The sequence below is a fragment of the Muscardinus avellanarius genome (genome assembly GCF_963383645.1).
Source record: "Muscardinus avellanarius genome assembly, chromosome: 9".
NCBI classification, from domain to species: domain Eukaryota; kingdom Metazoa; phylum Chordata; class Mammalia; order Rodentia; family Gliridae; genus Muscardinus; species Muscardinus avellanarius.
Window position 1 is genome coordinate 94829893 of NC_137795.1, and position 17323 is coordinate 94847215.

The 17323-nt window shown below is 48.6% G+C and overlaps 1 protein-coding gene across 1 annotated transcript; it reads left to right on the forward strand.

Annotated features, from left to right (window-relative positions):
• Positions 1-1016: 1016 nt before the first annotated feature.
• On the forward strand, positions 1017-16055 carry STRA8 (stimulated by retinoic acid 8; the record flags this gene model as incomplete). The annotated part of the gene is made up of 8 exons (XM_080701492.1): positions 1017-1208; positions 1628-1703; positions 2150-2234; positions 4813-5013; positions 6024-6309; positions 9752-9825; positions 12453-12564; positions 15984-16055. 8 exons carry the CDS (start codon positions 1017-1019, stop codon positions 16053-16055), a joined length of 1098 nt encoding a protein of 365 aa, XP_080557618.1.
• Positions 16056-17323: the final 1268 nt, after the last annotated feature.

Consider the following 17323-nt stretch of genomic DNA (forward strand, 5'->3'; position numbering starts at 1 on the left):
GAAGCAGGCAAACAAACAAAGTATCAGGGGCTTCTTGCTTTTATGGGAGGTAGACTGTATTCTCTTCCTTCTTTTTGAGGTATAATATAGGCACAGGACATTCATGAATCTAAAGTAGACACTTCATGTATTTGCACCACTGGGGCCCTACCCAAGGCGGCCGTTCTTAAGGTCGGAGAGATCTCACAGGGTGGGCATGTGCCTGTTTAGCTTTGAAGAGACTCAGAAGCAGAAGATCTCAGGCTGGGGATGTTGTCCTTGGCCACAGAAATCAGCAAGTGTCTGGTGAGGATCTACAATGTGCCAGAACCTTCCTGGGATGATAAGCCCTAGTGCCCTTCAACTGCAAATCCAACATATGTGGCTTATGATTTTATTTATTTGCTTATTGTGGTACTGAGGATTGAACATATGCCATTCTATCTCGGAGATATACCTCCAGCCCTATTTTACTTTTTGTTTTGAAACAGGGTCTCATTAACTTGCTAAGGCTGGCCTCCAAATCTATGATCCTCCCATCTCAGCCTCCAAAGTACTTTGTTTACAGGTGGGTACCAGCACACCCAGCTGGCTTGTGGTTTTGTTTTATTTATGTATTTATTTATTTATTTATTTATTTATTTATTGGTGGTACTGGAGTTCCTGGAAGCCCTTCTATCTCCGGGCTACACTGCCAGACCTATTTTATATTTTGTTTATTTGGAAACAGGGTCTCTTAAGCCAGTGAGGCTGGCTCCGAACCAGCGCGATCCTCCTGTCTCCGCCTTCCAAGCGCGGGGATTACAAGCGTGCGCCACCACGCCAAGCTGGCTTGTGGTTTTAGAATTCAAGTATTGGTAAGAGATTTCAAGTGACCTGGAGTTTGTGTCTGTTACTGATTGTATTTGTTGCTTTGGGTCTTTTTACCTGAGAGTTACCTCAGTTCTCTGTGCTCAGACTTTCTTTTCCCTTGGGGTTGTATCTTCATTATTCAGGTATTTTTTTTAAAAAAGCATTCTATTATATTGCAGATTATCATGGCAACCTCTGAAGAAGGCAGTAACCCCAGTGGCACAGCACCGCCCCAGCCCCTGGCACAGCCGCAGGGACTCGAACCACGGGTGGCCCGCAGACGTCTCTCCCAGGCCCGCCATCGAGCCACCATGGCGGGGCTCTTCAGCAACCTGCGGAAGACTGTTTACTCTCAGTCTGATCTTACAGCATCAAAGGTAGGGGGACCTGAGAATGGAGAGGACACGTGACCACACACTGAGGGACAGGCCTGGCCCTGCCACCCTCCTGCCTATCCCGAGGCCTGGGCCTGGGTTTCAGCCCAGGAGGTCAGCAATCCGCCTGCTAGTAACCTACATAGTCATTTGCTTTCCTGCAGGTATTAGTAGTTTGCAGAACACAGCTTGTTTCCCCATGCTTTGGTATTTCAGTGAGAATCCATTTCTAGGGTACAAAAGAGACCCCGTGCCACTTGTGCCTGGGAACAGACTTTCTGTCCTTTCCACTGGCAAGGTCAAAGATGTTGCTTTGCATTTGAAAGAATGTGGCCTCCTACTGGGGAGGGGTTCCCGGCTCCACAGAACCAGTCTCCGCGGTGAAAGGTTGTCTTCTCAGCACTGTCTGTCTCTGTCCTCAGTGGCAGGTTCTGAATAAGGCAAAGAATCACATTCAGGAACTGGAGCAAACCTTGGATAACTTGCTGAAGCTGAAAGGTAGATCCCTCTGGGAGAAGGCTGGTTCAGTTCTTCCACTGGGAGGCTGGGTTACCCAGAGTCCACACAGATTTATTAAGGGCCAGCTGCACAGGAGGCACTGTGCTGAGCTGTGCCTGATACAGGTGCCCCTGCCTGTAGGGAGCGGGCAGTCCTGTAGGACCGGCAGGACCACCAGACTGTGCAGGTTTGATGAGTCCCCTAATGGGGCTCTGCTGAAGCCAGCTGACCCCACCTTGAGAGGCCAGGGAAGAGGGCCAGGGCTTGTCCTGATATCTCCTCTCAGGTCTACAAGGAGAGGTGAAAAATGGGGCTTTGGATCCCCTCATACTGAACCTGGGAGGGACAGGGCTTCACCCATCGTCTCCCTGGACAAGAAAGGCAGGAGAGGTGGGACGAGGGTCTGATGTTCCGCTCTGTGACTCTGGCCTTCGATTCCCTGATAGACTCCTTCAGTCTGGAAGATGGGAATGCCAGCAGCTTGGAGGAAGTTAAGGAAGAATATGCCAGACTGTACTCTGGAACTGACAGGTGAGACCCAGCATGCATCAGGAGCAGGGGAGCCTACAGTCTTGCACCAACACCTCCCTCCACCTGCTGCCCACTCAGTTAGACTCGTCCTGGGCACAATTCTGCTCTCCTTCATCCTACTAACTTGCCCGGGGCTTTCCCTAATTGCAAAAATTATCCATTCTTATTGTAGAAGACATAAAAAATACAGGAAAGCCTGAGGATATGTGTCAGCTCACCTATCAAAGAAAATCAATGTTAGCCGGGTGTGGTGGCGCACGCTTGTAAGCCCAGCAAATTGGGAGGCTGAGACAGGAGGATGGCACAGGTTCGAAGCCAGCCTCAGCTACTTAGTGAGGCTCTCAGCAACTTGGTGAGACCCTGTTTCCAAATAAAGTATAAAATAGGTCTGGGAGTATAGCCCAGAGGTAGAAAGCCCCTGGGTTCCACTCTCAGTACCACAAAAAAAAAAGAAAAAGAAAAAGAAATTCAATGTTAATTTTGAAGAATATCCATTCACCTATTTTTAAAATTTTATACTTTTTTTGGTATCAGGGATTGAGCCCAGGGGCATTCTAACTCTAATCTATAATGTCAATCTTATTTTATCTTTTATTTCAAAACAGGGTCTTGCTAAGTTGCTGGGGCTGGCATCAAACCTGCAATCCTACTGTTTCAGCCTCCCAAGTACTGGGATTACAGGCATGTGCCACCACTCTTGGCTAGCAAATGTAATATTTTATATATTAATATATATATAGTAGAATATAGAGGATATATATGCAATATACATAAAGCAAATGTAACATACTACATATATATATACACACACACACAAATAAGAAAACACAAATTTCAGCCTACTTTCAATCTCATGGAAACCTAGGAAGAGCCAAAGAGGAAAGGCTACAGCAGTGTTTAACAGTTGTCACAGAGGCTGAGAAGGGAACATTATTAACAATGTCACATTCTGCCGGGCGTGGTGGGGCACGCTTGTAATCCCCACGCTTGGGAGGCGGAGACAGGAGGATCGCGCAGGTTCGAAGCCAGTGGTGCTGGTTTAAGAGACCCTGTTTCCAAATAAAAAAGTGTAAAAATAGGTTTGGGAGTGTAGCCCGGAGATAGAAGGGTTTCCAGGAACCCCGGTACCATTAAAAAAAAAAAAAAAAAAAAAACAATGTCACGTTCAAACTTTGAAAGAGAGATTGATTTGAGAAATGTCTTTTTTTTTTCATAATACTTTCATGATGTCAACATCTGTAACAAACCCCCACCGTTTCTGGGCTTTTCTGGTATGCCATGTGGCTATAATCTCTGCTCTGCTCTCAAAGGACTTCCCAACCCCTGCCTGGCACGGGGCAGTCTGCAGAGCTGTTCTGACCACAGTCTGGACTCTAGGGGCAATGCCCAGGCCCCACGTCCAGCTCTAAGGGCATGGGGTGCGGCCAGGTTGGATGAGCACAGCAGCCTTTGCACATCCCAGAAGGGGACGTGCACCAGTCGCCATTCAGAGCTTACCGAAAAGCCTGCCTGCGCGAGGTGACAAGAGACGCCATTCCTAGCGTTCTCTGCTGGGGTTATGTGTGACTTTTATTCTCTTCTCTGTACTGTTTTGTGAACTTTGGGATTAAACTTAAGTGTTTCATGTTTTTTTGGTGCTACTGTGATTAGAATTTTTAAAATTTTAATTCCTGAATGCTCCTTCCTGGCATATAGAAGTACTTAGATATCTAATTTACACATAATAGTAGTACATGTTTATGGGGTAGATAAATACATGTATATAATGTGTAAATATCAGATTGTGGTCACCAGCCTATCTATCACCTCTGACATTTTATCATTTTTTCATATTGAGAGTATTCAAAACCTTCTCTATTCATTGTTTTGAAACATCCAACTGTTTTTAAGCATAGTTAGAACTTCCAATATGATCCTGAATAAAAATGATGAGAACTGACATCCTTGTCTTATTCCTGGCTTTTGGGCAGAAACATTCAGTCTTCTACCATTAAGTATGGTATTAGCGCCGGGTGTGGTGGCGCACGCTTGTAATCCCCGTGCTTGGGAGGCAGAGACAGGAGGATCGCGCAGGTTTGAAGTCAGCCTCACTGGCTTAAGAGACCCTGTTTCCCAATAAAAATATAAAATAGGTCTGGAAGTGTAGCCCAGAGGTAGAAGAGTTTCCAGGAACCCCAGTACCACTGCAAAAAAAGTATAGTATTAGCAATAGGATTTTTTTTATAGGTACCCTTTATCACATTAAGAAGTTCCTTCTGTTCCTAGTTTGCTGAGAGTTCATATCATGAATGGATTTTGGTGGTTTTTTTTTTTCAATTTTTTGCATCTATTAAGATAATCATGTTTTTTTCTTCTTTAATTTATTGATGAATTATACTGACTGATTTTCAAACATTGAATCAGCCACCATGTACTTCTTGAATAAGGGCTATCTGGTCATGATATACAGATCGGTAGATAAGTAGTAGATAGAGAGTTGGATTTTATATATATTGTTGTTAAAATTACGTGAAGAATTTCTGTGTTTATGTTACCGTGTCTATAGGATAGGATTGTCTTGCTTCTGTTTCCTCCCCAGCCTGGATCCAGATGGTTTTCCTGAGAACGGCTCCTCTGCCTGGTGCCCAGGTGACACAGAGAAGGATGCTGAGGAGGAAGAAGATGAGGAAGAGGAAGACCAAGAAGATGGGGAGGAAGAGGAGGAAGAAAAGGAGGAGAAAAAAGTCCATCTCATCAACTCCCCAGGCGCTCTGTCACCAGACCTCCTAGAATTTGAACGGTGTGAACAGCTGGGTGGGGAGGTTTGGGGCACCCATGGAGCCCTGTGGACAGAGGTTCCAGCTGGCCGATGCTGTAGCCTCAGTGTGTGATTCAGACCCGGCCTTGAACTCCACAACTCCCACGTAGAAGGGGCTCGGGATGGGCATGGCCAAAGGGCCAGATGAACAGTCTCAAAGCTACATTTGTAAGACAAATGCTGTTTTTATTTAGACTGGGTGTTTATGTGGGGTGCACTTGGGGCTTTTGATGGTGATTACAAAGGCTAAGATACTCCATACCTTACAATGGTCTCTGTGTGTGTGTGTGTGTGTGTGTGTGTGTGTGTGTGTGTGTGTGTGGCACTGGGGATTGAGCCCAGAGGCATTCTACCTCTGAGCTACACGACCAGCCCTATTTTTAAAATTCTTATTTGAAAACAGGGTCTTGCTAGGTTGATGAGAGTCTTACCACTTACTGAGACTGTCCTCACACCTGAGATCCTCCTGTCTCAGCCTCCCCAGTACTAGGATTGCAAGTATGCATCAACTTGCCTAGCGATATATGGTCTTATAGAAAGATGGTTTCTGGCTGCCCTGGACTTCCACAGCCACTGCTTCTTCCCCAGATTTAAGACCCCTTAGTAGTAGTGTGGTTTCTTGGCCCAAAGAAGGAGGCCCACCCCACAGTTGAGCCTGTCTTCCAGGCCCTAAATTAAACCGGCAGTCATATCTGGCACACACATTCATGACCTCTAAAAAATCCTTGTAAGGATTTTTTCCCCAGATGAGAGCTGAGCCAGCTGCCTTTCATCATCTGTGGGGCAGAGAGCTGCAGGGGCAAGGGGCTGGGAGGACCTGCAGAGGTGCCCCATGCCCGAACCACATCTTCCATGGCCCCCATAGTGGCTTTCACTCTGCGGGATCAGGGTGGGCAGAGACTTAGGCTAAGCCATGGGAAACCGAGAGCGTGGCCGCCCCTGGGTGCAGTGGCCCCACCAGGAATCCTGAGCCCACGCCACCTCTGGTCCAGGTACCTCAACTTTTACAAGCAGACGATGGACCTCCTGACCTGGAACGGCATCGTCACTGCACAGGAGGCGACGCTCCCCATCGTCTCTGCGGCCATTTCCCACCTGTGGCAGACGCTGTCCGAAGACAGGAAGGTCAGCCTCCTGGAGGCCTGGCTGCAGAAACATGGCGGCCTCCCCAGCCTGGTGATGGCCTTCCAAGAGCCGGCCTGTGCGGAGGGCAGTGCCAAGGACAGCGGGGTGGACAGCCAGGGGGCCAGCTGCTCGCTGGTCTCCACCCCCGATGAGGTGAGCAGCCCTGTGCCAGGGGACCCCGGGCTGTGCTGGGGTCAGTCAGCAAGTCTGAGGTGCCACCGGATTCTGGCTCTCACTGCAGGCTTCTGGTTCCTCCACAGCATGTCCATGACCACCCAACAGTGTTTTGTTTTATCGTGTTAGAGCTGTGGCCTTTCTATGGGGTTGCAGATTCAAGGGTTAAGGGGGCTGTATCCGGTGGGCATCTTTTGGCTGTGTGTGACTTGATTATTAAACCGTGAAGAAATGTACTGCTCACATCAGGGACTTCCCATGGGTCCGGTTCCTCCCTTCCCTCCGCCCGGCTCCATATTCCCGCTGGTTCATCACCCCTTCCCGCCCTCCACTCCTCACCCCAGCCCTCATTCTTCCTCCTTTACACTGGGTAGAGAAGCAAAGAGTTCCTGTGAGGGCTGAAAGTCAAGGAAGGATTTTTCTAGTCTGGCATGATGGAAATCTCAGTACTTGGGAGGCTGAGATAGGAGAACGGCAGGTTCAAAGCCAGCCTCAGCAATTAAGCAGGACCCTAAGCAACTTAGTGAGGCCCTGTTTCAAAATAAAATATAAAGTCAGGCGTGGTGGCACACCCTTGTAATCTCAGCATTTGAGAGGCTGAGACAGGAGGATCATAGGTTCACGGACAGCCTCAGCTACTACTTAGTGAGGCCCTTTGCAACTCAGTGAGACCCTGTTTCAAATAAAGAATAAAAAATAAGGCTGGGGGTGTGGCTTAGCAATAGAACGTCCCTGGGTTCCATCCCCAGTATCTCAAAATAAATAAATAAATAAAATAAAATAAAATAGGGCAGGGGGTGTAACTTGGAGGTAGAATGCCCCTGGGTTCAATCCCTAATACCAAACCTAACCAAACAAAACAAATAAACAACAAAATAACAGGAGGGACTTTTCCAGAAACTTCCACCATATCTCTTCTCCCCTCCCACTGACCAAATGGGCCAGATGACCAGCTTCCTGAGCTGACTGAGAAAGGCCCAACCAGGCAGTGACAAGGCTGCCAGTTCCCAGCCCAGAGACCACCCAGTGAGCCGGAAGCAGCCTCGACTCCCACCCCCAGTGCACTTCTCAGCCTCTGAGAAGTTAGAGCAGCCATCGTGGTCTGCAAAGCCGAGCAGCAGGTGGCATTAGGGGCCATCATGTGCTGAGGGAAGTGAGCGAGGAGAGCCGTGGAAGCCTGCTGCTACCACCTGGGCCGAGGCCGCCCTCACCCCTCGAGCCCAGGGCAGGCAACTGTGTGCTTTCTGTGCCTGGCCTGTGCGTATTTAGTATTTAGCATCCACAGTGACCTCCCCCCCCCTTGCCCTGACTTTCCAATGCTCCTCTGTAGGTGGTCCCTTTGAGGAGATAGCCACGCTAGCTTCCTGTCTCTCTGGAATCTTGGAGCCTGTATGTGCCCCTGACCCTGGGCTTGCAGTCTGGAATGCTCCCATCCTTCTGGAAGCTTCTGCAAGCATCAGGCCCAAGCTGTCACAACAACAGAGCTGTCACCCAGTCCCATCCTCCAGTTGACAGGCCAAATGAGAGGCATGGCTTGCCCAAATACCCAGTTTCTGCTTCAGGGACTCTATCTCTCTGACCACACATTTTTTCAAATCTTTCTTCCCTTGACTTATGTTTTTGTTTTGTGTGTGTGTGTGTGTGTGTGTGTGTGTGTGTGTGTGTGTGTGTTGGTACTGGGAATTGAACCTAGGAGCATTCTACCTCCAAGCTATTCTCCCAGCCCTTTTTTTAAATTTTTATTTTGTTTTGAAACAGGTCACACTAGATATTTTGTTTTGAAACGGGGTCACACTAGGTTGTTGAGAGTCTGGCTAAATTGTTGAGGCTGATCTCTAACCTTGCGATCCTCCTGTCTCAGTCTCCCAAGAACTGGGATTAGGGGCGGGGCCACCACAGCCAGCTTGCTTATTGGTTGACGGTCAGCCCTTCATTGTCTCCCTTGATGTTTCTCAGCTGAATAACCTGGAGAGTTCAGTAAACAGGCAGCTGCCGGGCATCCACGCCAGACTCGCTGAATCAGAATCCCTGAGAAGCAAGACCAATAACTGCCCAAATTTAGACCAAGAATGTAAATATGGAATTATATTGTTGTAATCAACATATCATCATTACCAACCATTGTCACCATCACTATATTATATAATATTCCTAAGAAAAATAGAAAGGTCAACAATGGATATCTCGGGTAGGATTTTTTTCTCAGCGATCCCTGTTTCCTATATGTTTCTGTGCTCCAGAATTTCCACAATGCATACATTCTTTTTTTTTTTTTAAGCAGATGACGTGTGCACCATGATGAGCCATCACTATGTGGCCAGTGCCTTTAAGTCCATGACCTCACTTAATTCTTGTGACAACCCTTTGAGTAGGTGCTATGGTCGTCTTAGTCCATTTCGTGTGGCTGTAACAGAATCCCTGAGACCGGGTCATGTATAATGAACAGAAGCTTGCTGGCTCACGGTTAGGAGGTGGAAAAGTCCGACATCAGGGTGCTGGCATCTAGTGAGGGCTTCTTGCTGTATCATCCCAAGGCCTGAGGAGAGAGGACAGGAGAGAGAGCCCTTTGTGAAGGCACCCAGGGGGGCAGAGCCCTCAGCACCTACTCACCTCTTAAAGGCCTCCGCTCCTGAAACCATTACATTGCAGTTAAATTTCAACATATGTCTTGGAGGGGACAGACATCGAAACCATGGTTTGTTTGTTTGTTTGTTTATTGGTGGTACTGGGGATGGAACCCAAGGGCTTTTCTATCTCCGGACTACACTCCCAAACCTATTTTATACTTTATTTGGAAATAGGGTCTCATTAAGTTGCTGAGAGCCTCACTAAGTAGCTGAAGCTGGCTTCGAACCTGTGCGATCCTCCTGTCTCCGCCTCCCAAGCGCGGGGATTACAAGCGTGCGCCACCACGCCTGGCTGGTGGCTCCTGTGGCTCCTGTTTTATAGGTGAGGGTTTAAGAGATGGAGTAGCTCGCCCAAGGTCACAAAGCTAGTGAGTTTCACAAGGGGCCCTCACGCAGCCTGCGCTCAGCTTATGAGTGTAAACAGGACCTCCACCTTGGGAGGTTTAGATGAGCCTTTCTGGGCTGTAAACTGAGGCCCTGCTCTGGCTGCGGCTGCCACCTCTCATATCCAAACTGCTGCCTTCTTTAGAAAGAGGAGACAGTCCCTGGAGCGTCCTCTTCCCTCGACCACTCCTGCGGCTGGCAGTTTGTTCTGGGCAGTCAAGGGCTTAATGCTCACCCCTTGGGAAGAACACTGAGCAGAGGTCCTGAGTTGGGGCCCCAGCTTTGAGTTTGATGCCCTTTGGGGACACGGCATACACAGGGAGCCTTTCTCCCGACCTCGGCCCCGGGTGCCTCAGCAAGCTGAGGCTGCAAAGCTCTCCCATACACTGAAGTTCTGTGCTTTCTTTCAGATCCTTTTTGAAGATGCCTTCAACATAGCAAGTTTCCTGGACAAAAGTGAGGTTCTGTGTGCATCCAGCCCCAGGTGAGGAAGGTGGGGTGAGAGAGTATGTACGAGTGTGCATGAGTGTGCAAATGCATGGGTGGGTGGAATCTTGTGCATATGAGCACGTGTGCACACCCATCCTGGGGCGAAGCGCAGCCTCCCCTCTGTGGCCCCCTACCTGTGTGCATAATTCGGTGGAAGTTCTTAGGGACCGATTTTGTTCTGTGATCGGAAGTGGGCTTGTCCTTGGATTGTGCTGTCGCCCTGGAGATGACATTGGGGCATCCCTAGAGGAGATTCTGCCCCGGCCGCAAGCAGGGGCACACAGGTTAGCAACCCTTTGCCCTGCTTTCCCAGCATGCGTTGGTCCTCCTCAGCGCTGCAGCGGGCCAGCTCTCAGCCCATTGTTATACAAAACGCCATAAACAACAGACATGGATTGCTCCCAGTTCTGGAAGCTGGAAAGTCCAAGATCACGGGGCTTGGAGACTGGAGCCAGATCCCCATGGATGGCGCGTTCCCCTGTGATCAAGATAGCTCTGGGGCCTCTTTTGTAAGGGTCTTAGTCCCCTCCTCCTAACACCACCACCTTAGGGGTAAAGTCTCAGCATAGGATTTGAAGGGAAACATAAAGCTTCAGTAGAGAGTAGAGAGCTCCAGGGCCAGGTGGCCCATGGGAGGCCATGGCAGTCTAGTGGGCAGGAGTGGCGGGCAGGGAGCTGTGGGGAACAGAGAACCTGGGCCCGAGTGGGAACAGCCTGTCCCCTGGGCGTACGGGAGTACGGGAGTCTCTGCGCTGCGTGTAGGGGAGAGACCGCCCTTCACGGTGCTGAGGGTAATGGATGTGAAGGAGCCGGGGAGGGGTGGTTACTGATGAAGCGAGGAAGATGGAAAACAGGAGCTGGGAAGATTTAAAACAAGGAGCAGCTGGAATTCAGTTTGCACTAAAGGGGCGTGTTCTCAGGGGGAGCTGATCCGGCAAGGAAACTCCCTGCTGCTGGGTCTTAGGGGACCCAATGGGACAGCCCCTTCAGAGCCCCGTGCTGGTGCTGGGGCTGAAAGCAGCCTGAACATTTAGTTTGTCTGCCTTGGGAGTGAGGGTGCCATTCGCAACCTCGTGATCAAATGAATATCTTCATTGTCCTCTTGGTGGGAGCTTGGCCTTTGGGTCAGGCCTTTGGCCGTGACTGGAAACCAGAGCGGTGCCCAGGAACTAGGATGCTTGGAGCAGGGCCTCAGACAGCCCAGAGGGCTAGCTGCTTCCGCCATCCCATTTGCCCTGGCCGGGCCGAGGCCGCCCTGGGGAGCCCAGGGGTTGCAGAGGAGGCTCTGTCCTCTCCGAAGCCCCCTCCTGGGTGACGCGAGCTCTGCTCTGCTGTGTGGACTGTCATTTTGCTGCAACTGGCTGAAAGCAGACATTTCTATTTCTGCCCTGGGCTCGGGCTGCAGAGACAACTTGGTCAAGAAGTTGCCGGGGCACACTTACCGAGAGGTATTTGAACTTCTTCCCCTGCTGATGGGACCAGCAAAAGCCAATTAAAAATTCTTTTTCTGTTTTCCCTAGAAAAGGCAGTGGCTGCTGCCAGAGACTTTCTAAGCTCACTATGGGATCGCAGCCCAAGAGGAAGTAAGGGGTAAATGCTGGCCGTCCTCCGGGCTCACAGCCTCTGTGCCTGGAGGCCCCAGTTGCCCGGGCTACTTCCCTCGTCCCTGGCTGCCCTCCTTTCGCACCAGGGTCTGAGCTCCAGGTTTGATACAAGTGCTTTTGCTTAGGGGTTAGACACACTGAACAAGAGTCTCTCTTGAGACTGAACTCAAAGTACATCTCAGCAGACACAGGTAGGCTTTGCTCCAGGAGGCTGACCTAAGAAGCAGAGGGAATCCTGCTCCCTTATCCCAGAAGCCACATCTCAGAACCCAAAGTAAGGACACAAAATCCAATCTTGCTGCAGTCTTGCTTTTCCAGAGGTTTCCAGACATGACTTTATTATTATTTTTTTTTTTACTATTTTCTGTGGCACTGGGGGTTAAACCCGCAAGCATTCTACCTCCGAGCTGCACTCCCAGTCCTATTTTAATTTATTTTTTATTTGGAAATGGGGTCTTGCTAGGGTGCTGAGTACCTCCTTTGAGTTGCTGAGGGTGGCTTTGAACCTGCTATCGTCTTGTTACAAACTCCCAAGTATGGGGGATTATAGGTATGCACCACTGTCTCAGCTCCCAGACATGACATTTAAGTGGAGATGACACAAACCTTTCAAGAAGCGCTCTGGGCTGCCCGATGATTCAACTGGGTGTTTTAAAAGTGCTCTATTCGCCAGATGTGGTGGCGCATGCTTGTGATCCCAGCATTCGGGAGGCTGAGACAGGAGGATCGCGGTTCAAGGACAGCCTGTTACTTAGTGAGGGCCTTTGCCACTCAATGAGACCCTGTTTCAAAATAAAGAGTAAAAAAAAATAAAATAAAATGGGGCTGGGGATGTAGCTTGGAGGTAGACGGCCCCTGGGTTCCATCCCCAGTACCACAAAATATAAAAAATAAAAATACAAAGTGCTCCGTTCACACTGCGGTGTAGATGTTTAGTGGAGGAGGGGGAGGGGTGACAAGAAGAGGCAAAGTTGAGGATTCTAAATATGTTCTGTTTTTTCTTTCTTTCTGTTGTCAGTTCGATGTTTGCCGGCTGCAACCCCGAAAATCCAGAGGACAAGTTTCAGCTCTATATGCAGATTATCGATTTTTTAAAAGGCCTTTGCTGTGTTAAAACTCAGTTAAAACAGGTAGGACAGAGTAGGGTACAGCGAGACATCTGCCTACCTCCTTTAGGAGCCAGCTCCCCCCAAGCCCCACTAGGGGCACTGGCAGACATTCTACCCTCTCTGCTTCTCTGATGGAAGACATCAGAGAAACTGAGGAAAGAAACAGAGGGGTGTCCTAGGGCAGATCTGCAGGGGGAACCCTTCGAAGTAGGGGCCAGATCCCAGAGTCTGGCTCTTAGCAGGCACTTGTAAATGTTGTGTGACATCTTTTCAAAAGACCAAGCTGGTTCATCTTCTCCTGAGACTCCACAGTAATACCTGAGGTTAGCATTCAGCTGCGGCCTATGGTGGTGCATTTGCTGGGGGTCTTGGTTGGGAAGCCCATTCCTAAAGCTTATCCTGGGGGAAGGAAGTCCTGTCTGCTCTCAGATTCCAGGCCCTGAATTCTCTCTACTAATCTGGCAGAAAAAACAACTGTTTATTTAAGAGGGTGAGCTCTAATAATGGCAAATGTTTGCCTAAAAATAACTAGGATAGCTTTTCAATATTCTAAGTTTTAATTTGGCCCCTTTTCCCACTGATTATTCATTTCCCACTACAGAAACCAATTGGGGTCAAGAACCCGCCCCGTGGTTGTCTCCACTTCCCACTAACGCTTGGGCGACCATCCCATGTCAGCTGCCCCCCCCCTCCCCCGTCTCCGTCCACTTGCCTGAGACGTCGAGAACAGATTAAAGGGACAGTCTTGGCTTTCTCGGCTTCTTTTTTCCACGTGTGGCCAGAAAGAAAGAATAAGCAGAGATCAGAGTGTCCACATGAAGCAGAGGTGTTTGGATGGCAGCGTTTCTAAGTCACCTGGAGTTAATTAGACACAGAAGTCTCATTAATTATGAGACCGGGGCCCTGGAATCTGTGGCTTGCACAAGCCATCCCAGTGGTTCTGGGACAGGAGGCCTTGGGCTTTGATAGACTAGGGTGCGAAGAGAGAAAATTCACTCTCTTCCTGTTTCACCTCCAACTCATGGCCATCCCCCTCAGCCTCCCAGGAGAGAGTTGAATGAAACTTAGTGGGCACCTGTATTGATATCCAAGGTAGGGCTGCTTTAACAAATGACCTTAAACTTGATGACCTTTGGGACAGTCATTTATTTCACAGTCCTGGAGGCTGGAAGCTTGGAATTAAGGTGCTGGCAGGGCCAGGCTGCCTCCAAAGGCTCCAGGCAAGGATCCCTCGTGCCTTGTCCTGGCTCCTGGCGGCTCCTGGCAATGCTCAGCATCCCTCGCCCCGTGGCCGCATCCCTTCAGGTGTGCCTCTAACTCTACATGTCACTCTCTCTGGGTCTCTCTGTCCCTCTCTCATCTCTCACTGACACGGATCTAGGACCCACTCTAAATCCAAGATAGTTTCTTCTTGAGATCTTTAACTGATTATATCTGCAAAAACTCTTTTTTCTAAGTGAGTTTCCAGGGAAGATGAATTTGAGAGGATACTACTCAATACACCCCAGCAACCAGTACCAGCCAGTACCAGCAAACGTCTCTCATATCCTGTTGCTTTCAGCAAATCTGCAGCTTAAAAATCCTCAGACACCGTTTTCAATGAGTTATAGAAATAGGACTTTTTTTTTTTTTTTTGTACTATGGATTGAACCCAGGGGAATTCTACCTCTGAGCTATATCCCCAGACCTTTTATCGTTTTGTTTTGAAACAGGGTCTCCTTGTGTTGCTGAGGCTGGCCTAGAACCTGCAGTCCTCTTGTCTCAGCATCCCAAGTACTGGGATAACAGTGTGAGCCACCACACCCAGCTTGAAATGGACCATTTTGAACAATATTCAAGCACTTTGTGTGACAGAGACTTGGGTGTTTGGTTCCTTCCCAGGATACTTGGCCTTCTGGAATCTGCTACACTCTGGCTTCCTCTTGTCCCAACTTTTGTCCTTGTCCTACAAGGGGCCCATTTGATTCTCCTAGAGATTACCTGATCCTACCTCTTTGGTTTTTTTTTTGGGGGGGTGGTGCTTGGAATTGAACTCAGGGCCTCATGCTGGGCAAGAGCTCTACCATTGAGCCCTAGTCCCAGTCCTTCTGATACTCTTGGGTCTCATTTCCCCACCCCATCAGGAGAGTATGGGAATGGGAACTACTTCTCCAGAGCAGGAAGGCATGGTCAGCAAAGATCATTCCCCGTTCTTGGAGACCAGCCCCACTTTCAGTAGATGGCTGGCTGGGGTTGGGATACTGCCAGAACCCATGAGGATCAACCCTGCTCTGCAGAGATAACAAAGGAGAAGGGTCATTTTCTGCTGGAGTGGAGAGACATAGGAAGAACAAAAACCTGGGAACACACTTTTAGGGGAAGAGGTACTAGGGAGCTCTGAGAGGTTGGTAGGGTCATTGTAAAGGGAATTAGAAACCTTGCTACACACATACAGTGCAGCTTCTTTAAAAAAATAATAAAAAGAGCCAGGCATGGTGGCGCACGCTTGTAATCCCCACGCTTGGGAGGCTGAGACAGGAGGATCGTGCAGGTTTGAAGCCAGCCTCAGCTGGCTTAAGAGACCCTGTTTTCTTTTTCTTTTTTTTTTTTTTTTTTTGTGGTACTGGGGGTGGAACCCAGAGGCTTTCTACCTCCGGGCTATACCCCCAGCCCTATTTTATACTTTATTTGGAAACAGGGTCTCACTAAATTGCTGAGAGCCTCACTAAATAACTGAGGCTGGCTTCAAACCTGGGTGATCATCCTGTCTCAGCCTCCCAAGTGCGGGGATTACAACCGTGCACCACCACGCCCGGCTTAAGAGACCCTGTTTCCATAAAACAGAAAATAGGTCTGAGAGTGTAGCCCAGAGGTAGAAGGCCCCTGGGTTCCACCCCCAGTACCACCAAAATAAAAATAAAAATAAATAAATAAATAAATAAATAAAAGATATCCTAAGAGGTAATCCACTTACATGGCATAAAATTCAAAAATCACCAAAAGATACTCAATAAAATCTTAGTCTTTCTCCTATTATTCTTTGCTTAATGTTCTGTATATACCCTTCCCCAGAGGCAACCACCATGACCAGTTTCCCATCCATCCATCCATCCATCCAAACAAACCCCAAAACAGCTGCATGGTGCTCCATTAGTAGGTACCCCATATTTCATGACTTCCATTGAGGGGCATTTGGATAAATCTTTAAGATTTCCCTTGTCTCTTTTATGGGCTCCTGGAAATCCTCAGGATAGGAAAGAAGCCAGTTCCACTGTATCGTTTCTGGAGGATAGAGTGTTGAGTGAAATGGAAATAAGATCCTCCCTCTTATTCTCTGGCCAGGAGCTGAAGGTGAGAGTTGGTAGAGACTGGAAGAGCCGAGCATCTCCAAGATGTTAGGGCCTTCCTATCTGCCCGAGACCCTGATGTCAAAACTCAACCTCTTCCACCCTGTATTGCAGGAACCAGCCCTTCCTACTGATGATGAGACGATAATGTTGAGGTGCCTGGAGACCTTTGATGATGATTTGTAATACATAGTAGACACGAGGACCATGTTCGATCCCCGGCACTGCACTAATAATAATAATTGTAAAGACCGCAAGGAGAAGAGACTGAATAAGAGTGGACAGTTTTCAGGTTTGAATGCTATGTTAACAAATATAGTTACTCCTGACTTGACCCTCAGGACTCTTTGGAATGAGCTACTCCAGAAGGATTGATGTTTTTAGTTTCTTGCTGTTATAAAGTGGAAAAGAAGCATGATTTTGTGTCAGTCTTTGGGGGACATTTGATATAGGGATGGCCTGCTGGAAGCCACATACTCACTGTGTCCCTGTTCAGTGAGTACCAGGCACAGCAGAGGCCCAGGCATGGACCTCTCATGAAGAGGACAGGCAGGCTCTTTTCCCTGGGGGTGATATAACACCAGGACCTCTCAGCACAGCCTACACTCAGAACATTACTCTAGTGGGTTCTGTAGATTTCTGAAGCCCACCTGCTCATCCTGTATGCTCTGCGAGCCCAGGAACAGAACCCACTTCAACCCTCTGCCCTACAGCATCAGGACAGAACCATTCATATCTGCTTCCTCAGTTGTGGACCCCTGAAGGGATGCTGCAGTGAGATCCCAGTGTTCTGAGCACTTTTTGGTGAAGTTCCCAGGCACAGGTGTGTGTAAACATCCCTGAGTTTGCACACTGCAGATGTAGGTAAATTTTGGATTGCCTTGACTAGGGTATGATACCCAGATATTTTGTTGTTGTTGTTGTTGTTGTTTTGTGGTACTGGGGATGGAACCCAGGGACATTCTACCTCTGAGCTACACCCCCCTAGCTCTATTTTTTATTCTTTATTTTGGAACAAGGTCTCTCTAAGTTGCAGAGAGCCTCACTAAGTAGCTGAGACTGGTGCGATCCTCCTGTCTCAGCCTCCCAAATACTGGGATTACAAGTGTGCACCACTACGTCCAGCTAAAGTATTTTTTTAAGTGATATTAACATTTAAAGTAGCCAACTTCGAGTAAAGCATTCAGTTAGTTGAAGGCCTTTCTTAATAGAAAAAGACAGGCCTTCCTAGGACAGGGGATTCTGCCAGCAGATCGCTTCTGGACTCAACAGCAACTCTTCCCCTCCTGGGAGCTCACCCTGCAGATTTTGGATTTGCACCTCCGTAATAACAAGCCCCATCCTTAACATAAATATCTCTATGTTCTGCGTGCTTGTATATACATACACATCTTTGGGTTTTTTTTTTTTTTTCCTTTGGGGGGAATCTGGGGATGGAACCCAGGGGAATTCAA